The sequence below is a fragment of the Acartia tonsa genome, chromosome 2, assembly GCF_053477335.1.
Source record: "Acartia tonsa isolate MP-2025a chromosome 2, ASM5347733v1, whole genome shotgun sequence".
Classification (NCBI taxonomy): Eukaryota; Metazoa; Arthropoda; class Copepoda; order Calanoida; family Acartiidae; genus Acartia; species Acartia tonsa.
The window spans coordinates 484688-508328 of NC_137261.1; the positions used below are offsets into that span (position 1 = coordinate 484688).

Consider the following 23641-nt stretch of genomic DNA (forward strand, 5'->3'; position numbering starts at 1 on the left):
ATAAATGAAAAGCCCGGCTTAACTTTGGTTCTGTGTTCAGCTGACACTCATATTAATATCTGTGGATAAGTGTCTATAATACGATGCTAAAAATAGCTATTACCTGTGAAATAACCACTGATAAATGAAAAGCCCGGCTTCGCTTTGGTTCTGTATTCAGCTGTCATTCATATTAATATCCGCGGAAAGCTGTCTATAATACGATGCTATAAATAAGTATTACCTGTGAAATAACCACGGATAAATGAAAAGCCCGGCTTCGCTTTGGTTCTGTATTCAACTGGCACTCATATGTTCCAGAGTCCTAGACACAAAAAAATATAAAGTAGTAAGGTTTTTTTCTGAAGCGTAAGATTTTGATAAGTACAGAACTATTGAGTTTTCCTTTTTAGGGAAGATTCACAAAGGTCCCAGTATGGTTTTGGACTTTTCAAATTTAAGCCTTGGGCTATTTTCGCAGCTTATACCAATAACGAAATTAATTCGGGAAAGAATCACGGAACCTAAACGTGTTTTTCAGCTGTCGTTGGGGGGCAACACATCGTAAAATTGACGACCTCTCCATTTGCCCCCCAAATATTATTTAGATTTATTTCACTTATTGGTTATTTACTAAGTATATTTGCGATAACTTTCATTTAATGAAATCTTCCAATTTTTAACCTGTACAAAACGGCCTGCTTAATTGCTTCAAGATCCATGTCAGATCTATATAGGAAATAAAAGTCTATAAACGAGCTCAAGTTTTCCAAGGACTATTCGTTGAAAACTCATAGTGCTCCAATAATCCATAATAAACTCTCATTGCCCAGAACGATAAGACCCATTATTTTACTTTATTAAAAACAAATTCATTTTTTTCATTTCATGTTGCTATTTACATTATAATGAAGTATTTAATTTCTAATCATAAAAAAGAAAATTTAAATTTATGATATAATAGATTTAAGAAAACTCTGTTTTAAAAGAATTCGATTGTGGCGACACTTTGTGTGTTCAAATATTGAACTAAAATTGTAATCATATAATAAACCCTTTGGTGATGGTAATGTAAAGAAAAAAATATAATTTAAAAGATCTTTTTAGGATCATTTAAATTATTAAATATTTACTTCCGTTTAAATAGTAATGCCGGGTGAGGAAAATAGATTTATTGAGAAATATATATATATAGAAAACTAGCCAATAGGGAGATAGTTATATCGAGCCAACTCTAGTACCTTATACCTGCTATATTCGTCAAATAATTTGAATATAATGCCCCAATGTAATAGTAGTTAAAAAAAACAAGGATGACAACATCCATCAGTAAAAAAAGCACAAAAATCATTTATTGAAATACAAACAAAGGTTTGAGGCATTACTGACAGTCTAACGGAAAAAAAACAAATTATAAACAGGATTCTCATTGTTTGAAATATTTGTTATAGAACGGTCTTGAATAGCAGCCGAGAAAACCACATATCCCCGAAGCGAAGCAGAGTGACTAACACAATAGGCTAATTAATTATTATAAAGTATCTTCGCAAATAAAAAGAAAATATTTTTTTATGACTGCTGTCAACCTTGTTAATACAGTATTGAAAATTCTAACAGCCTTTCAAAATTTCTTTTATTTTAAAATTGGTTTAGCAAATATTCAAACTTTATAGATAAGTGATAGCGGATATAACCACAATTCCGTGATATGTACAACATGTTCGGATAGATTTTAGCCTATATTTATATGCATGTTAAAATTACCCTTTTCATTTTAAACCCTAGTAATGATTTTATATGACGACAAAGAAATCATTACATTTTTGTTAGCTATTTTAACACGTTAGGGGCTCTCTTTTCAAAGAGGCTATAAACATAGCTTAAACCCATCACAAGATTTAAATATAAAGATGAAATATCCTAAAACCAACACTATTTCAGTAGTTAATGAGATATTAAGAATTCGACAAAATAAAACTACTTTAAGAGGATAAAAAAATGAATTATATTTTTTTTGCTCTATAGGTCATTAGTTAAAAATACACTAAACAAAATATACAAAAAATAAAAATAATACAAGCGACTATAAGAAAAAGAATAGGAAATTGTTTTTGTCAAATTTTCCCCATATTTTACATATCTCAAGTTGAGAGGTTTCATAATATTGTATTCTGATCTTTCAAATTTCATTTTATTGACGGTGAAATTTAAATGAAAATGTTGTAATTGATGCAAGAAAAACTACATTGGAGATAAGCCTCGTTCGGAGTACCATTTCGATCAGCGAGATCTTTCGGTACAGACTAACATCAAACAACTTTTAAATAAAGATGGACATAGACGTCCAAGGGGGGGTAATGGGGCGATGCCCCCCCCCCCCATTTAAAATTTACCCCTACCCTGGGGGTGCCGTAGGCACCCCCAACCATTTAGGAGGGGGTATTTACCCCCCCAAACAATTTTTGGGGGGTAAATACCCCCCCCCAAAATAAAAAATCTCTAATAAAAAAAATTTATGGGCGCTTCGCGCGCATTTTTAATACAATATAATTAATAAAATTTAAATTACCCCCCCCAAAATTTTACCCAAGGGTTAAATTTTTGGGGGGGTAAACTAAATTTACCCCTGCCAACAGATTTCAGGGGGGGTAATTACCCCCCCCCCCAAGCAAATTTTACCCCCGGGGTAAAAATTTTGGGGGGGTAAAAAAAATTTTCGGCGAGCTTCGCGCGCCATTTCCCCCCCCCCCCAAAATAAAAAGCTTGGACGCCCCTGAAGATGGATATGATCGGTTTAATGGATATAAAAATCGTTGACATATTGACAGGGGAAAATTTATCATCAATATAGGTTGCTAAAATGGTCCTGAATTATTGGCCAGTTCGTTCATGCAGCAAAAGAGGAAGACATGGGGTAAATGGTTTTGGATAGGGGGTATCTTTATTTTAGCCAGCTCCTAGTGTAATTTTATGAAGGTATACGCAAATATGGTGCACAATCCAAGTAAAAATATATCCATTGTCCATTGTATTAAACTATCGGCTAACCTGTATGACCAGTTTGATATCCATTAATCAGAACCGTCCGTATGGAGGGGGAGGAACTTATCGGCCATTGTCTTACCCCTATAGATCACTGGCCTTACCTGGATGACCGGATTTGATATTCTGAGGTTCCATTCATCTGATCCATCAGGATGAAGGGGCAGGAACTTATCAACTCTTGGTGGTGGGGGAGAAACTTATCGGCCATTGTCTTATCCCCCCTATAGATCCCTCGGCTTACCTGTATGACAGGATTTGATATTCTAAGGTTCCATTCATCAGACCCGTCCGGATGAAGGGGCAGGAACTTGTGCTCATTCGTGTAGGATGCCAGCCCCACTGTTAGGATGTGCAGGTCTGTTTTACGTATCCAAGACACCTAAATAATGGATATAGAATATGTGGATATATTGTCAGGGTGGAGGGGTAGAAACAGGATGTGCTGGTCTGTATTACGTATCCAGGATATCTAAAATAGTGGATATATTATTACAAGGATGTTACATCCATCAGGATGGAGGGGCAGGGACTTGTGCCCATTCGTGTTGGATGCCAGCCCCACTGTTAGGATGTGCAGGTCAGTTTTACGTATCCAAGACACCTAAAATGATCATCAGATCTTGAATTTTGCTCATACAAACTTAGCCCAGGTTTATTTATCCTAAAAGTAGGGATAATTGTTGTGATTTTAAGGGAAGATTTATACATGTGTTGAATTCACTTTAGTACATGCTAATCTGATCTAAGATACAAGTAATAAAAATTGCATTCTCATATAAAACTATTTTTTTCTTTTGAAACGTACAGTACATTTAATTCAATTTAAGTTTATCAATTTATTATTAGTTTTGAAAAGTTTTTATTGAATATTGCCACAAATAACTCATCAATAGCAGATATAGAAATTTACAATGATTGACAGACATACGAAAAAACCTAAGTGTCAGGATTATTTGCGCTTCTAAAAAATAAAAATTGAACGTTACATCATCTTTTTGTATTAACAAGGATGACAACATCCATAAAAGCGAAGCACTGAAACGGTAGGACAAACGGACATTAACACTTGTATAGTGTCTGAACTGAATAATCAGAATATAAAAGTATAAGAGTCAACGCAAAATTGTATGTAAATTTGTTGAAAAACTGCTTGATACAGGATAATGTTTATGGACATACTTACATTTTTAGGACTTGATTATAGAGTTGCTTCGCTTATAATATTGTTCTTTGTTGTCACAGGAATCAATATACCAAAAATCAGATCAAACGGATAATTAGTTCATATAAAAATTTGCTTTTAAAAAAGTAGAAAAATCAACATGTTTAAAATGGACGTACGGACATTCTGGTAATGATTAAAGAGTTGCTACGCTTTCTAAATCGTACCTAACTACTACAGGAATCATCATGCAAAGTTTGAAATCGATAGGACAATTCTAAGTCTATGGTTGGGCCGGATATCCGGTGTGGCCGGATATCCGGTGTGGCCGGATATCCGGCCGGATATCCGGCCATTTTCAATATCCGGCCGGATACCGGATATTGAAACTATCCGGCCGGATATCCGGCTCTATAATTTTTTATACTTTACACCAAAAATCTCTGTTTTTTTAAATTTTAAATGGCTATAATTTTCTTATTATTGAAGCTAGAAGAACATTTTTTCTGAACAAGTTTAACTTTATGTAAATTTATATTAGATTTCTGAAGAAATTTTTTTTTGCTACTTTAGTATCTGGTAATTTGGCCGGTTATCCGGCCGGATATCCGGTAATTTGGCCGGATAACCGGATATTTGCTTACGCCGGATATCCGGTCGGTTACCGGATATCCGGCGTTTGAAATCAGCCGGATATCCGGTATCCGGTATCCGGCCAAAAAAGTATCCGGCCCAACCCTAAAATTTCTAACATGCCTAAATTAACGAATAAAAGCTATCTATCTCGGACGGACGGACGGACGTACGGACGGACGGACGTACGGACGGACCGACCCTAATTATAGAAAAGCTTAAGGGGCGCCGTGGCTCAGTGGTAACACACTGAACTACGGTGGTGAGAGTTCGAGTTCAATTCTCCGTGTGTTGACTCGAATTTCTCATTCGCAATAATAATCACGCAACTTCCCCTGGTTGTGTTAGAAGGGGATTATTGGGTAAGTTTGGATACTCAATAGTCACGTACATAATATCAGTACTACCCTTATCCCAAGCTCCTCTGAGGAGAGCGTCATTCATTACGGTGACTTAAATTGGGACACCTGCCATACTCGGCGAGGGTGAGGTAATAATGAGTAGCTCTCATGAGATAGCGGGTCAAGTCATAATGTGCTTGAACGTGGAGCTTGATAGCCCTAGTGGCTAGACAAAAGTGTCTCAGCCTACTCCATGACTACTTAGGCCCAAACCCTAATAAACTATGGCTAATCAATCAATCAATCAATAGAAAAGCTTCGCTTTTAAAAATGCATTTACAGGAAAAATTTTCAATAAAAATTTCAAACGAACGGAGCAGTATTGAATCAAGTTTCGAGCAAATTTTATTTCACAATTTTTCAACTCGGGGAATTCAATTTAAATTTAATAACTGACTAATAGTTTAACTATTTTCTTCTATTTACTTTTTTTATGTTGGGATATGTTCTCTTTTTGAAATGAGAAATATTCAACTGGAATTAAATTGGAGGCTTAAGGTTAGATCTTATTCAATATTGGATCTTTTAAAAATCAAAAGCTCTTAAAATCTTACAAAATTAATCCGCATAATTTTCATAATAAAAAAAGGATGACAACGTCCATAAAAGAGAACCTCAAAAAATCAGAAGAAAGCCAACAAACAATATCTTAAACAAAATGTCAGAACCTAGCAAGCAGGACACTAATTTGTAAATTTAAATAAAAGGAAATTGTCCCTTTTGTAACAAACCCCCATGGGGGGGCGATTCGTTGTATTTTTAAAATGGCTTTTTTAGGTTAAGTTAGGTTATATTGGGTTAGATGATTGCCCTACAGGGTTAGGTAATTGGCCCCGCAGGGTTAGAGCCCACCCCCGCAGGGGCTAGAAATAGGAGAAAAGCTACTGAGAAAAATACGAAGAATCGCCCCATAAGGTGCGATGTTACGAAAGAACTATACACGAATTTAATTTTAGAGTTTCTTCGCTTATAATATTTGACCTTGTTGTCCTAGGAATCATTACTCCAAAATTCAGATGAATAGGATGATTTTATCATACAAAAAGTTGTTATCAAAAAGTCATAAATCAGCAGGTTTGAACGATATTTTCTAATAATGGTTATAGAAGTGCTTAGCTTCCTAAATCATACCTAACTGATATAGGAATCAGATCATGCAAAGCAAATATCGGCTAGAGATCCTCTGATAAAATTCCAATGATATATTCACAAGGAAACAATACAGAAATCATTCATACACACGGAAAGAAATATATAATTTATGACGGGAAAATCTTTTGTATTTTTGTAATGGATATAATATATACGTGGATATTAGAACAGGGAAAATTATGTAGTCAATTTAGGTTGCTAATTAAGTCCTAATTTATTCTTTTCTCCAGTAGGAGAGGTAAAGGGTATGGGTAAGGAGGGTATTGATTTATTAGCAAGCTGGAAAGACCATTTAATTAGAGTAGGCGAAAATATGGTTCAACATCCAATTAAATATAGATCGATTATTTCTGTCGCCTATCTTATATTTATATGTATGATATGTATTGCAGGGACCTAACGGAATAAGACAATGGCCGTTAAACTGTTGTACATCCCCAATGACGATATACAAATAACCCTTTCTGTAGATTACAACTTGATGAACCAACGAATCAAAATTGAATAAAAGTCCCCTAAGTTCTTAAGCCAACCAATAGGAAACGGTTATTATAAATCTTTGGGGACTAGTGTAATAAATAGCCCAATGTCCCCTCCCTCCCAGCATGTAATATATATTATTCAAATCAAATATTATACAAATTTTCTAATATTGAAATGTTGAATAAATGTTTGAAAATATATTTGTTATGTATATTGATACAGAAATGTAGTTAGATTGGTAAATTTATTAAATACAGATTTTTAAATAAAACAAGGATGACACCATCCATAAAAGCAAAGCTTTGAAACGGCAAAACAAACAACAAATAACACTTGTAAAGTGTCATAACTGAATAAGCAAAATATAGATGTATAGGCCGAAACAAAATTGTAATAAAATCACATAAAAATGTCATAAATGTTAAACTGTACATGCTTTTAATGGACATACGGTATTTCCGTGATAATCATTATAGAATTGCTACGCTTTCAAAATCGTACCTTACTGTTATAGGAATCAACATGCAAAGTTTGAAATCAATAGGGCAATTATAACATGTCTAAATGAACGAAAAGAGCTAACACACGGTTGGTTTTTTATTAAATGAATAAGTTAGGGTACAATGTTTGGCACTTTCGATATAAGTAAATGATAATAAAAAACCCATAGAATGCGATAATAACTTCAGAAAAATCGAAGAAAATAGTTTTTATACTTAATTAACGTTTTTAAGTTTTTCTTCAAAAAGTTTAGATAAGATGCCTTTAAAAGTCGTCTATGATTTTGTCAGGGATAAAAATGTAACTTTAAAATAAGAATTACAACATATTTTTTCAATTAGTACAAAGTAAAATTTTGAACATTTTATTGATCAGTATATTTTTTAAAATGTGAAGTAGAAACCTGAATATTTTATCATGAAAATTGTGTTATGATTTGATTGTCTGCTAGATTACAAGAAAAAAGATACTGACAGTACTTGTTGGTTCTTTAAAAAAAATTAGGTAAGTTACTTTCAGAACCCCTCTTTTTGCAACGTTATTTTAATAGAACAGAGCCGAAGTCTTAGTGTACTCAATATCTAGACAGCCAACCATTGTTTTAGAATTGTTCAATTTTTTTAACTTCTGATAAAAACAGAATAAATGGTATTTTTGTAAATATTATACCTCCAAGAAATGGCTATACTTCCCAATCATATGTTGTGTGATATTTAAGAGGAATTATTTTGATATAATGTCATTAAAATATTCGTTGAAAAAAGTGCTATTGTGGTATGCGGCAACTCTGGACCATGCAGAAACCAAGACATTATAGTGATGCTACGCACCCAGCTAAATCCTGTTATTCTACAATTGTAAAGCCACCTGAAAATATGTCAGATAACGGTATTGATTTCATCTCTCAGTTGTCCTGCAAATGGAGGGAGGGGTGTTACCCCTCCCTCTCCCATCTTAAGCACCGGAACCTTCCCCTTCAACCACCAAGTTATCAGCACCACCTCAACCCTGAGGATAAAGGATCTAAGCCTTCCCTCACCTGATAGAATCACCCCCCACACAGACTGTTGTTGTCACAGTAATCATCAAACCTTCCCTCTTTAGTACCCAGACCTACCACTCAACCCCTCTATGCTTATCTACCTATTGTGCTGTTCCATGGGCTATCTAGCTATCTACCTAACCATTGCAATTATCTATGTTTTACTTGTATGATTTATCTTTAACTATCTTTATTCCTAATCCATATGTATTTATATTATGTTGTACAACTTTAGTAACTCTTAGACCTTCAATAAAGTGACAACTGAAATAGATGTTGATTATTATTTAGTGAATGCTAGAGAAGCGTAGCTTCTCTATAGTAAGGTGTCCACGTCTGTCACACTGCCGTAATCTAATTGAACTCCGGTGTCTGCCATTTATCCTCGGCGGATACCACAACTTTTGGTGACAGCTGTGTGAGATTACGGCAAACCACAAGTGTAGAGCAGACGCGCAGCTGAGGCTAAGGTACTCCCAGCAGTGAAACTGGCAAAACTGACACAAGCAACCTGAATTACCCACCCTGGATAGCAAGGTCTAACTCTGTATCCGGCAGTTGTGGAAGCAAAACTGGAAAAACTGACACAAGCAACCTGAATTACCCACCCTGGATAGCAAGGTCTAACTCTGCATCCGGCAGTTGTGGAAGTGAAACAGCGAAACTTGACGGAGAACCGCGAGAAGCGCCGACATCTAACGGAGAATTGAGCGCTCAAAGGGCTGAAACAGGCCTGGGGACTGGCTGAAACAAGCCAAATAAGTGCAAACGGCTGAAAATAGGCCAACCTTACTGCAAGAGATAGCAGGATCCGAACCAGCGGCGCTAGCAGGACGGGACATTCCCTGCCGCCATCAGCCGGATTTGGATCAGCGGCGCTAGCAGGACGGGACATTCCCTGCCGCCGATAGACTGAAACAAGCCAAGGATTCGAACCAGCGGCGCTAGCAGGACGGGACATTCCCTGCCGCCAACAGTCGGATTCGGATATACGGCGCTGCAGGACGGGACATTCCCTGCCGCCGATAGGCTGAAACACACCACATAGCTGCGAGCTGCGAGCCAACATACGAGTGTAGTGCACCAAAGCAGAGAAAACTACGTCAACTCCAAGTATCCTGAGAGGCTACAACGCAGCCACCCATCTAGAAAAACAGATATTATATCACATTGCAGGGATTACCACCCTGGTGTGATGGCTAAACAATAGATTTATGAGCAAAGATTGGCAAACAATTTGTTGTGTTGTGATAAAACTAAAAATAGAACAGGCTTGGATTTATTGTGTATTGTGATAACAACTAAAAATAGAACAGGGTTGGTAAACAAATCTGTTATGTAATTGTGATAAGGACAAAAATAGAAGCTAGATGTAATATAACAAATGCCCTGATACACAATCTAATCACCTCAAGCCTACAGCACAACAACAATACACCCCTTATCTCAGAGGAAAGGGAGGGGCCCACTCTCCACTGAAGGAAATACAATCAAGGTGACATCACAGATAAGCCTAGGATTAAGGAGAAAAGGCACCATTACTTCATCACACAGTTACCTCAAACCCACAGCACTCCCCCCTTCCTCACAGGGGGAACGGACGGATTTACCCCGTCCCCTCACGCGCTTCCCCCCTCCTACCCACACTTGACTAAGTCCGCCCATGGTGTGGAGCTAGTGACCGGGAACACAGAGCGCCATCTACGGGTAACGCAACGGAGTGCGGAAATATCATAAAATTCAACGGACAAAGCGGACCAACGAGAGAGCGAGTTGAGGGATAAGTGCGCGTTTTACCTGTGTGCGCGGATTGACGGTGCGTAAGCGCGCTGCAAGGAAAGGAGATTTCACACACACACACACACACACACACACACAGGAGAGGGGCCACTCTATAGCGTACAACAGAGATATTTTTTAGGAGAAAAACTTGCAAGCTCCTCCCTCCCTATCCACAGTGTGATAAGGAAAACTAAACCAGTTCCTTAAACCCGCTCAGACCCTCAACATCTTCCTAGCCCTGCCAACCCTACTTCAAAGCTGAGTGGTTAGTGAAACAAATATATGTATATATAAATACCCAAGTGATAAATAGTGTTGTTTTTTTGTATCATGCAAGTAAGTGAATACTAACCTCACCATACAACACTGGAAACTGATATGGTAACTGAACGAAAGTACGCCCACCCTGTGGACATAGCCTGACTTGATGCCCCACACTGGGCAGTGGTGGTGTGTACCTGGACCATCGACCCTCATAGTTGTGAACTATACACAGAGAAGCGTGATTTTTTTGGAGCAAGGAGGAAAGCTAGCTAGCTCTGGGGATATTCCTATACACGTATATATATATATATGGGAGTGTAGCCATATATATATATAGATAGCCTACCTATCCATATATCTACTAGCGGATACGCTCCTAGAGACATCTAGGGATACCTAACATATTCCCTTTTATCTTTAAGCTAAGATCCGCTGGTTATCACAGAAATCAAGAGCTATACTGGAAAGGAGAACAACTCAGGCTCAACAGTTAAACAAGACGCTGGCACCAACAGACCAACCCCCTGCTACTTATCATGGGGACGCGCCAGCCACAGAAACTCTTGAGCCAGGAGGACCGAGCCTACGGCTACGTGGACTACCACCCTAATTACACAGCTATAGTATTTATACTAGGGGTGAGCCGGCTCGAACCTCCTTGCGGCGCGGCTACTCTACTCTGCCCCTATATCTACAAGATAAGAAATTGTCAGCCCCTAGCCCGACGTGCGGCAATAGAAGACATTCCTGATTGGGCATTAACTGTGTGCCTAGGCCTGCTGCTGGCACTGTGGTGGACAGAAGTCTTCATTTGGACCAGAACCACCAACATCTGTACCCCACCACTCTCTGCTTCTTCATACAAGATACTGCTTCTGTTATTACTTTGGCCTACTGTGTTGAGTACAGTGAACATCAAACACATGCCAGGTCACAGACCCCTGGTCCCTGAGATGCCCTTGTCTGGAAGGGTGACTGAATGTCCGCTGCACAGCTCCTGTTCAGTTGGTGCTCAACGCACGAGAAATGGCGATACTGGACTGGGGATTGTTGAACCTGTAGGTGTCCTCCTGGGGGTGTTGAACGATGCAACTGAGCCTAATGAGAAGGTGACAAGCTTCAGAGACTTAGTGGCCAGCCCCAAGATGGACACTACCACCAGAACCGAGACTCCAAAGGGGCCCAGCCCTAGGGCCAGTACCACCTGTTTCTGGGGTGGAAAGGTCCTCCCTGGCGCTGGCCTCACCAAGCTGGAGGATGGGGAGCTGTCCCAGGGGAATAGGCTCTTCACCCAGATGCCCGACGCGTACCTGGGGGTGGGGGAGCCGCCACCCAAGCCTCCCTGGGAGCCCCCAGGCATGGAACGACTGGGGACCGGCCTAAGGATGGGGAATGGTGACCTGCTGCAGTGGAAGGCTTTACCCAGCACGAAGGGAGCAGGGTTGACCAGCAGCAGTGAGGCTGTTCCCCCACACTCCAAGACCAGATGCCTCTACTCTGTTGAACCACCGCACATGTCCCAGCCAAGTCCCCCCATGCTGCTGAAGATGGAGGCCCACCAGGATGCAGAGCTCCAACTAGGGAAGTCAATAAGAAGGCCACCCCCTGCCAAAACCAGAACCACCGCAGGGGCTCCCCACCAGCAGCTGACGGAGCCTGGCAGGGACGCAATACCAGCTGGCAACTCTGGCCCAACTCAGGTGGCTACCAACAGCCTGCTGGCAGTCCAGAATACAGTTCAGGCTACCATCAGTATGGCATCTTCTGGGCCTTGCTGGTTCAACTGTGGGTACCTGTCCACACACTGGCCACAGGAACCCCCCAGAGATCATAGCCCCCCTTCCGACTGGCACCATCAACGGCCTTTGCTACCAACTACCTGGCGTACCCAGAGGCAGGATCCCTCATGTGGAGAAGCACCTGCAGAAGCTAAGGCCAAGGCTGGCCTCGCCACCCAGGAGAGGAGAGCCGCTGTTGGATGGAAGGGACCTGTGTGTATGGGGAGGAGGCTGAATGTAACCAAGGAGCCACCACAAGCAGCCCAGCACCGCCTGACCCCTAGTAGGGGAGACCCTGTTGGTCAGCTGGTGCCCCAACTGGAGGAGGAGAGACCTGGCAGGTTGATACACCCTGGGGAAGCCGGCCTAAAGGGACCCAGCTGGACGAAGGGGCGCTGCCGCTTCAACGGCCACACAGCCGCCAAGTGTAGAACCGGTTGGGACCAGGCAATGAAGAAACACCAGGCCGCCCAACAACCTGCCTGCAACCAGTCTGACACCCAGGTCCACCTGGAGGGAGATGCCCAGCCGTCACTCCAACCAGCTGCCGCCGCTGGGGCCGCGGCTACCCAGGAGTCTGTGTCTCAGATTGGGACCATAGTGGCCAGGATCAACGTGCTGGGAGGAGCGGCTGAACCCAACCGGGTTGGCCTGGACCTCAGCCTCAACCACGGGGGACCGGTGTCCGTAACCCCTGTCACCCCCAGCAAGAGCCGAGGGGCGCTACCCAGCGCCACCGGGACGGTGCACGGGGAGGCCCTGGCGGCCGCCGAGTGGGAGAGGCAAGAGGCGCTAGCCAGCGAGTCTGAGTCGATGTATGGGACGCCAACCGGCGTCGCCACCTGGAAGGAACGAGAGGTGCTTCCCTGCACCACCAAGCTGATGTCTGGGGCGACAACCGTCGCCGCCACCTGTGAAGACTGGGGGGTGCTATCCAGCGCCCCACGCTGGTGCCTGGGGCGACAACCGTCGCCGCCACCGAGAGACCTGGACCCCTGTGAAGACTGGGGGGTGCTATCCAGCGCCCCCACGCTGGTGCCTGGGGCGACAACCGTCGCCGCCACCGAGATACCTGGACCCCGGATTGAGCCCGCAGCCCTAGAGGAAGGGGTGACACCCGTCACCCCCAGCCAGCCAGAGCCCCCAGCCAGCAGGGAGAGTCCAGCTGTCCCTCACCCTCAACTGCATCCAGCTGTCTACCTCCCTCAACCAAGCCAGGGTAATTGTATTGCACCGGTGTACCAGGAAGTTTGGGCTGGGTCAAACTTGCCTACGCCCCCTGCATCTGCCCCAGGAACCAGGATATCAGCCATTACCAGCCAAACTGAAGAAGCTTTGACCGCTGCCTGGGGAGTAACTCAGCTAGATGCGCCAAGTGCCGAGCCTAACCATAGAAGTAGAGGATCCCCAACAATTATGTCTGCCCAAGATGGAGACGATGTGCCTGGACCCCTTCAGGCTAGGGGAGGAAATCCGGAGCCTTGTGCCTCCAGTCCACCAGTAGCAGTGGCCGTGGATGGGCCTGTCTCCCAGCCAACTAGAGCGGAGCCACCCTTGCAGATCCAAGACAGCCTCCGGCATAAGGGATGGACTGTTACCTTCCCCTACCCCGCAGGTCTGACTGCCATGCACCACCCTGCCAATGTCCAGGATGAGCCTGAGGGAGGCAACGCTCCTACAGTATGGCAACCACCACCTGCCCGCGTTGACAGAGACCCTGGAAGCCGAATGAACCTGACCAGCCCCGAGGGCGAAGAAGCTGCGCCTGCATCCAGTAGCCAGCCTGCCAGCAGCAAGGTGACCAACACGATGGAGACCACCAGCCCAGTAGAGAAACCTGAAGAGGTGTATACCAGGCGGCTGTTGGTCCAAGCCCCCTCATGTGCTGTGCCACCCCTGGAGGTTGCCAGGGTGGCCTCAGAGGTACACATCCAACGGCCAGAACATCCAACAGGACCAGCTACTCCAGCAGATATAGCAGATTCCGTTCGACCTGGGGAGGGCTGGAGTCCACCACCGTTCAGCAGCTGGTATCCTGGCGGACCCATTCCACAAGGACAACAAACTGAAGGCCGCAACCACTGTCGGAAGTCTGGCGGTGCAGACAACCCCTCCCAGCCTTCCGAGGGGAGAGTTGTGGTATGCGGCAACTCTGGACCATGCAGAAACCAAGACATTATAGTGATGCTACGCACCCAGCTAAATCCTGTTATTCTACAATTGTAAAGCCACCTGAAAATATGTCAGATAACGGTATTGATTTCATCTCTCAGTTGTCCTGCAAATGGAGGGAGGGGTGTTACCCCTCCCTCTCCCATCTTAAGCACCGGAACCTTCCCCTTCAACCACCAAGTTATCAGCACCACCTCAACCCTGAGGATAAAGGATCTAAGCCTTCCCTCACCTGATAGAATCACCCCCCACACAGACTGTTGTTGTCACAGTAATCATCAAACCTTCCCTCTTTAGTACCCAGACCTACCACTCAACCCCTCTATGCTTATCTACCTATTGTGCTGTTCCATGGGCTATCTAGCTATCTACCTAACCATTGCAATTATCTATGTTTTACTTGTATGATTTATCTTTAACTATCTTTATTCCTAATCCATATGTATTTATATTATGTTGTACAACTTTAGTAACTCTTAGACCTTCAATAAAGTGACAACTGAAATAGATGTTGATTATTATTTAGTGAATGCTAGAGAAGCGTAGCTTCTCTATAGTAAGGTGTCCACGTCTGTCACACTGCCGTAATCTAATTGAACTCCGGTGTCTGCCATTTATCCTCGGCGGATACCACACTATTCTAGCTTATACTTTACATTTTAATGTGTATGATAATTCAAATAAAAGATAATAAAGATTTATATTATATTTAATTGTTATAATTATAAAGAAAAACCTGGAAACAGTAAAAAACTGACTTTATTTTATTGACGTAGGGAAAATTTTGTCAAATATTTGAATAAAAAAACAATATAAAACAAAATAAATTATTTTTAATACAGTCAAAAAAAGGCTTAATGAGTTTAGGAAATATTTCATTCACTAATCATGTCATTTAAACTCTATTACACAGAATACAGTGTAAAAAGATGTTCTCTTTTTAATTTTAAGTAATTTCAAATGCATTTTAATACCTTTTAATGATTTATTTTTTGAAACATTTTTTTATAAAATGTTATTGATTTTTGAAGTTATATGTTAAAATGCTTTTAAATTTTGTTAACATTTTGTTTTAAATATAGAAAATTGGTAATTCTAAACATTCAAAAAATGGTTTTATTAAATTTTCATCACTTAAATTGCATGTTTAATGAAATTTTCAACTGATAATTCAAGAAAAATCGTTTAAGTTTTATTATATTTTACTTTGAAATGTAAAAAAAAAAATATTGTCAAAAATGTGGAAGTTATACTTTTCTCAAAAAAAAGACCTAAAACATGCAAATTAACACGTGTAATGAGATTTTTTTTCTTTCAGGTTTAATTTTCAGTAATTATTGATATTTTTTGTAAAAAGGATTTTATATAAAAAGTTTTAAAACTCGAGTTATGTAGTGGTTCTAAAAAAGGTTGGGAATTTATGCAATTTTCTTGCAAAAAAAAATTTCTAGGATTTTAAAAATAGCAAAGGGTGTTATTAGACGTACTTACAGATACAATTGCTAATTCATTTTGGCCAAACACTAAAAATAAAGTTTTTACATCTGAGGGTCCAACCGTGAACAGTAATGGACGAACGGAAATACCCTAATTATAGAAAACATCACTTTTGAAAAAAAAAACTTACTGATCTATCGCCAAGATTTCTAACTCTGCATATTAGCGTTACTGTTGAGCCCACAGTGGTATAAACAATCGTTCTAAAAATAAATATAGTTCAGGTAATTGGACAAGCGTCTCAATAATCAGCCAGGTGACGTCATAAAAATGAGAGAGCTGAGAGAAGAAGGGGGAAATAAAACCCCTAAAAAAGAGATGGATAATCTCTCATTTTCATGACGTCACATGACCGACTCTTGATACACTTACGTAGTTCAGTGTAGATGTGTAATCCAGACAACTACCTGGCCCAAGTGGCGGAGACCCTTTTCGTCTACAATGAAATTACTTTCTGTTCTTTTGTAGGGACTTGGCTGTGTTTATCCAAAGCTAGAGTTGATTTCAAAGTACCAATACAAAATCGGGACAAATAGCCTAAAGCCCTAACAATACTTAAATCTTAAAAAATGATAGCCTAAAACTATCCTACGTTAAGCTTCCCTAAAATGGAGTAGACAATCGGTTCAGTAACTATTATAATACTTTTTTACCTTACTACTTTACATATTAACTAGCGACTGCGTCCCTAGTATCTAGAGTTATTCGATGGAAAATTTTTAGGCAGAAAAATAGCTTAAAACCATACGACTATTTTTATATATAAAAACAGCTTAAAACCATCCCGGGATCTATAAGAAGGTTCATTCTAAAGGAGAATCATATCGGTTCAGCGGTTAGCGATTTTAGGATTATATACATATATACACAAGTTATTTTTTTAATATTTAATTGATGGAACACAATTAATTCACTACTAAATAGATCATCAGTTCCATTTAAGATGTATAAAATAAGAGTTGAAAAATGTATGTCTTTGCATTTTGAATCCTTTAAAGCAATAATAGGATAATATATAGTAAATTAAATAGGAACATTTTTATCAAACAGAAATATAAGATAAATTTATTTTATTTACCAAAATATAAACAAATATTTTCCATTGAATCTTTTTGATAATAGTTGGAAAAACAAAGTTTGTGAAAATTTGAAGAATTTTGTGTTGACATTTTGCAGTGACAACAATTTTAAACTACATATTGGATAAAAGATCTATGGACAAAACATTTGGAAATGGCATAACATAAACTTTGCTACATCAAAATCCTATCATTAGGTTCTCAATTAATAGGTCTTTGGATTGTTCAAGGCTTTTTACGACCCTACTTCCTTTAGAATCTAGGGACGTAACCGCTAATAAAAAAAAAATAAAGGGCTAGAATACTCAAAGAAAAACCATGTTGTTATCGACTTTTTTAACCAGATGAAGAAACTTCCAACTACTAGTAACATATTATATAAAGTAGTAAGGTTTTTTTTTTCTTAAGCTTAAGATTTCAATAACCACTGAACCGATTGAGGTCTTTATTTTAAGAAAGCTTTACATAGACCCAGGGAAAGATTTAGGCTATTTTTCTAACCTCTTCTAATACAGAGTCCCTAATTGATATGATAGGGGTGCAGCGTTTAGTGTTAATAGCATGTAGTCGGATCTTAAAAATAAAAGCCTTTCGTTGCTAAAAAAATAAATCTGTATCCATTCTTACTAAGGTGAGAAAAGTTTATTATATTTAAAGTCAAATACCAGAACATCAACAATTCAATTTGATGCCAAAGGTTTCAAACTTATAAATAAATTCATACAACAATATACTAAAATGAAAGCAGCAATGTCAATCCTATTATATAAAGGAGTAAGGTTTATTTGTCTGAAGCTTAAGATCTCAATAACATTAGAGTAAAATACTAGAGGGAGAAAGGGTTAAATAACTGTATCTCCCCATCGCAACAAAAGAAAATTACTTAACAATTTATCGATTATTCTTCTTAATCATTCTTACATGGAGAAATAAAAAGTGTAACATGACAATCTGATCTTTCAGAGCAAATAATATTTTTAAACTTCCTGGATTTTGAGCAATTCTTTTAAAAGTTTTTTAAGATTTTATTTTGTTTAACATTTTTTTCTAAAACTTTTAACAATTCAATTTTACTGAGTAATTTTAATGTTAATGTTTCTATTCCAATGTAAAAAATAATTACCGCAAAGATAGTTTCTAAATTAAATGCACACAAACAAATATACTTCTAGAGTAGCTTTGAACACAAAAACCAGGACTCAGCAGAGGCACGTCTGCCACCTGTAAGACTCAGGGAAATCAATCTTTTACAATTTTGAAAATCAGCTGTAAGTCTAAACCTGACCCAAATATGACAATCTATCTATTCAATAAAAATTTCAAAGCAATCAAAGTGGTTTGAATTTGAGGCTTAGTCGCGGCCAACGCTTGGCTGCCGTGCCCTGGCAAAAAACTCCATGGTTTACCTGCTTGTATTCACAAAGTATGGAGGAGATTCTGTATCAATAACCTGAATAATAATAGAGTTACTCAAGAGACATATTGTCTCATTCCGCCAATAGGAGATTACTAAAGGAACATACAAAAGATCTCATTGGTTGAAAATGCGTACACATTTGTTACGTAAGGGCAGAATTTTTAAATTTTGTTTGTATTATGAGTCAGCTATGAATTGTCGCATTTTTTAGGATAAAAATTTTCCAGGGTAAACTAAATCGTGTAAAAAAGTCTACCCTTGTGTAATGTAAAGCATAAGACAAACATTATTAAGTTAGTTACGAAATTCTTTTAATACAGTTAGCTTTCTTCAAATTATATCGTCGAATAAATTCGTCTCAAATTTTGTAGCCCGTATCTAGTGAATAACAAAATGTAAACAAAAGTTTCTGTCTGTAAAAATTTCCTTTTTTTATCCTTGACGAAAATGGAGTCAGTTGGACTATCAGTTATACAATGTGCATTCAAATAATAAACAAAGTATAGAAAAGATTCTGTATCTAAATAACCTATATAATAAAAGTCCATTGTTATAACAAATAAAAGGTTCTTTAGTTAGAGTATAAAGAGAACTTTATTTAGATAAAAGCCCTACATAGTCAGGGACCTAAAGGGATAAGTCAAAGTAAAGAAAATATTCTGTATCTAAATAACCTAAATAATAAAAGACTATTGTTATAAATATAAAAGGTTCTTTAGTTCCAGAGTATAAAGAGAACTTTATTCAGATAAAAGCCCTACATAGTACAGTTTTGTTGTATCATAATCATATATAAAAGGAAAAAGTAAATACACAGCTTTCCGCGGATATCAAAATGAAAAATTATAAGATTTGAAACCAATTTTGTTAGCCTTGAGGAGATTCTATTTTATTATTAGTGAAAAATTGCCTGTAATACAAAACATTATTTGTCTGTATGGCTGAGATTCGGTTCTAATCCAGCAGATATTAATCGGTTTCGAAGCCATAATGGAAATATGATACCTTAATTTTTCTGCTCGTTATATAATGAAAGATTATTGTATATTGATATACTAATGGAAATTTAAGCACATTTTGAACATTTTTTTATTTTTTTTTATTTCTTCTTTTATTATTAACACGCATACCCAAAAGTTTTATAATTTCGCTGAACAACATTGGGGACTTTATAAATTTATATTTGTTGATTCATTATGTTGAGTGTCCAAACGTTTGAACCAATAATTTCAATCTACAGAAGATGTAAGTTTGTGTATCAGCATTGGGTATGTACATCATTTTATCGGCCATTGTTTTATCCCTTTAGATCAATGGTTCTGCTGTCTGCTCCTAATATACTATCTTATACTAATGCAGATTTAAGTACATTGTGAACTTGAAAATTAATTCTTTTATTATTCACACGAATGGATATAGAATATACGTGGATATACTGACAGGGGGAACATTGTCTTCAATTTAGGTTGCTTACATAAATCTCAATTATTCGTCAGATCGTAAATCCAGCAGAAGGGTAGGTGATAGGGTGGTTATAGTTATTATAGCCAATTGGGAATATTACTTGATCAGAGTGCATGAAAATCTGGTGCAACATCCAAATAATAGTATATCCATTTTCACACGTGAGACGAGAAAATGATTAGTTTTGACACCCACATGAAATATTAAATGATGTCAAAGGATGGATTTATCAATTCACACTATCTCTTTCACTCTCTCTCTCTTTCTCTCTCTTCTAAATATATTCAGGGTTAATGTTATTCTTAAATACATTTTAATGCAAATTTTTATGAAGTTCATATTTAACAAATCTATTGAAGTTTAACATTCGAGTTATACAGCTTCATAACGGTAGAATCAGGGGGTAGAGATTTTGCATTGCAGGGGAGTGTCAAAACCTTGTGCACCCTACTGGGCAGAAGTTTATTTCTATTGTGGCTGTGCATTAAAAAAAAAGACAAAGTCATTCTATATTTCTGACATCAGCGTTGCGGAGCCGTTTGATTTTGGTGCGGCTCCGGTTCCGGCTCCGGCTCCCCGGAGCTGTCTGTGATGATGGTGGCTCCGTCTCCAGCTCCGGCTCCGACCTAAAATCAAGAAAAACTCGACATATTTTTTTCCCCACGTCTATTTTTTACTTTTGAAGGTTTTAAAAGTTCAATTTTTAATAAAAATGGACTTGAAAACTTAAAAGGGGCATTTGCACATGACAAAACAGAGTTACCAAATTATAATTTATAAAAAATCTCTTTGTTTATCTAGTCCGGAGCCGGAGCCGTTTTTTAACAAAAATTACGGCTCCGGCTCCAGCAAAATATGGCGGCTCCACGGCTCCCAGCTCCGGCTCCGCAACACTGATTTCTGTACCATGCATTTAGATGTTCCAATCAATGTTCTGTTATCCTCATCCTCATATTATATAAAGTAGTAAGGTTTTTTTGTCTCTAGCTTAATAACTTTTTTAATTAAATGAGTTCTTGATTTTAGGAAAGCTTTATATAGGCCACAGAATGGTGTTTAACCATTTTATTTAACTTGATTATGGATTATGGCTACTTTTCTTTCCTTACCCATCTTTTTGAATACAGATCGACTGGGTGCTAAGCGCACATCAACTGGTAAATTAAAAACTTGAAAATGGCAAATAGATCGACTAACTGGAAGGTTTTCTGAAGAAATTCTCCTAGTTAATTATTTTATCAATTAATGCTCATATACACCATATAATCGATATATTTTAACTTGGATGTTGCACCAGATTTTCATGTACTATAATAAAAAGATACTCAAATCTGGCCAAAATAATGGTACCTCCCATCCACCCCCTTTACATCATCCACTTCCCGACTACTGGATAAATGAACTGACTAATAAATGAGGTCCATGTTAGCAACCTAAATGCCGACAAATTTTCCCCTGTCAATATATCCATTAACGAGAAAGACTTGATCAGAAAAACGAAAGACGTAATTACTGTTATAAAACTAATTTTGCAGAAACGGTAATGTATTAAAAATAATACAATTAATTGCCTCCCTCTGTCTGAGAGTACCTTTAATTAACAATGGATATAGGACATACGTGGATATTATGACAGGCAAAAATTTGTCGTCTATTTAGGTTGCTAACATGGACATCATTTATTGGTATGTCCTTTCATCAAATAGGAGGGGTAGGGATAGAGTGGATTTGGGGTATCATTAGTTTAGCCAGCGGCTAGTATCACTTTATAAGAGTACATGAAAATCTGGCGCAACATCCAAGTGATATATCGATATAATTGACAGACAAGTACAGAAATGTCTTGGTTATTTTTCTCTTTAATTTGTTTACTGGTTGATTATATATCATCAAAAACAAAGCTTTACTATAATTAGGGTCGGTCGATCCGTCCTACCATTTGAAATGGTTAGCTGTTTTTAAAATTAATTTATACGTTTTAGAATTGTCCTATAGATTTCTGACTTTGTATGGTGATTTTTATAACAATTTCTTGTTCGTTGGCACAACAACTTTGGGGACTATTAAAAATATTTTATTTGTTGGTTCATTAAGTTGAGTGTTTAAACTTGTTAACAACTAATTGTAATCTACATGAGGAGTAATTTTATGTATCATCATTGGGGATGTACATCAATTTATCGGCCATTGTCTTATCCCTTTAGATGCCTCTGTCTACAATTACTTAACTTTCCACAACGGAAGAACATATATCCTTAAAACTTTATACACACTGTAAAAAAATAAATCAATTTCTTTCAAGTATTCATTTTTTTACACAAATAAAGAATAATAATTATTTTTCGCATCATATTATAGACAGCTATCCTCAGATATTGAATTTAGAAAAAAAAAATTAAACCCTATTTTATTAGCCCCAGCGCTAATTTTATGATTTTTACTCTGGTATATATTCGTGAAAAATTGGATATCATATGATGCTAGACATAATTTTTCAGTATGGCTGAGAACCGGTTCTTTACCACCGGATGTTAATCGGTTTCGAAGCAATACGGAAAAAAACTATTTTACTAACTCTATAATAAATCTAAAGTTAGGGGTACCCAAAGTTTTATAAATTTGTGGATCAACAACTTTTGGGTACTTTCATTAAATATAAATTTGTGGATTTACCATTAGTAGTGCCTAAACTTTTCAACAATTAGCAATGTCTAAACGTTTCAACTCCTCAGAATCCATAGAGAAAAAAATAAAAGAGAGGAATTGAAGCAACTAGAAGACGAAAATAGGCAGTGGGCCTAGAGGCCTACTCAGCGCTGTTGCTGCGCTAAAATTTATTGCTATTCCACTACTTTTCAAATGGGAGGATTAAAAATTATTTTAAAAAATATTTTTTTACTTTTTACTATTTCCATATTTAGGGCAAGAATATTAGATTTGATATTTTCGTTTTAATGTTTTAATTAAAAATTACATAGAATTTTATTTTTATTTAAAAAAATTTGTTCATGAAAGATGAATCCTTCTATTTCTAAAAAGGGGGAAATTTTTTTCATAATGAACATTCAGCTGATTCTGACCGCCCACGGCTGTTTGCTAAATATCGCTTTTCTTTTTATTCACATTATTATTTATGATTGACTTACAAAAAGCCCTGGGCGGCTTTTGATTTTCGTCTGCTTCTAAATTTAGGGATGGGGAAGTAGTATTTTACCATGAAAAAGGGGTGAGTATTCATCCTCTTATCCTTTTTCCTTATGTCAGAATCTAAATATTACCTAAATAAAAAAAAAATATTTTTTAGAGTATCTGTAAGCTGATGAATAATGTTCAAAGGATAAAATGGATCAAAGTAACCTTTAGTTGATGGCATTTTATGAGGGGTGCCCCCCCCCCCTCTTTCCTTTAGTTAATGGCATTTTATATATGAGAGAGATATTGCCGCGACCAGAATGCATATTATTTAAAACATGTTACCAGACCAAACTTGAAACCTTGAGATCTTAAGAGGATTCAAAATCAGGGATCTAAAGGGATAAGACAATGGCCAAAAAACTGAGGTACAGCACCAAAAATTACCCCTTCTGTAGATTAAGCATAGTAGTTGAAACGTTAAAACATTCAACTTAATAAACCAACCAATTAAAATTCACTGAAGTTCCCAAAGTTGTTAAGCTATCGAATAAGAAAACATTATTATAAAACTTTGGGGACTAGTGTAATACCTATCCAACCTTGAGATTTTTAAGAATATTCAAAATAGAAATACATGTTTATCAAAGATGCCAAC

General features: G+C 38.1%; 1 protein-coding gene across 1 annotated transcript in view; it reads right to left on the reverse strand.

Moving 5' to 3' along the window:
- Positions 1–23641, reverse strand: part of LOC145333551 (zwei Ig domain protein zig-8-like) — a 61512-nt gene that overhangs the window by 17871 nt on the left and 20000 nt on the right. The window contains exons 3-6 of the mRNA XM_080178718.1: positions 18377–18420; positions 16022–16094; positions 3266–3403; positions 224–304 (exon numbers count right to left, since the gene is read on the reverse strand). Coding sequence (XP_080034844.1) covers positions 224–304; positions 3266–3403; positions 16022–16094; positions 18377–18420 — 336 coding nt within the window. The remainder of the gene's footprint in view (positions 1–223; positions 305–3265; positions 3404–16021; positions 16095–18376; positions 18421–23641) is intronic.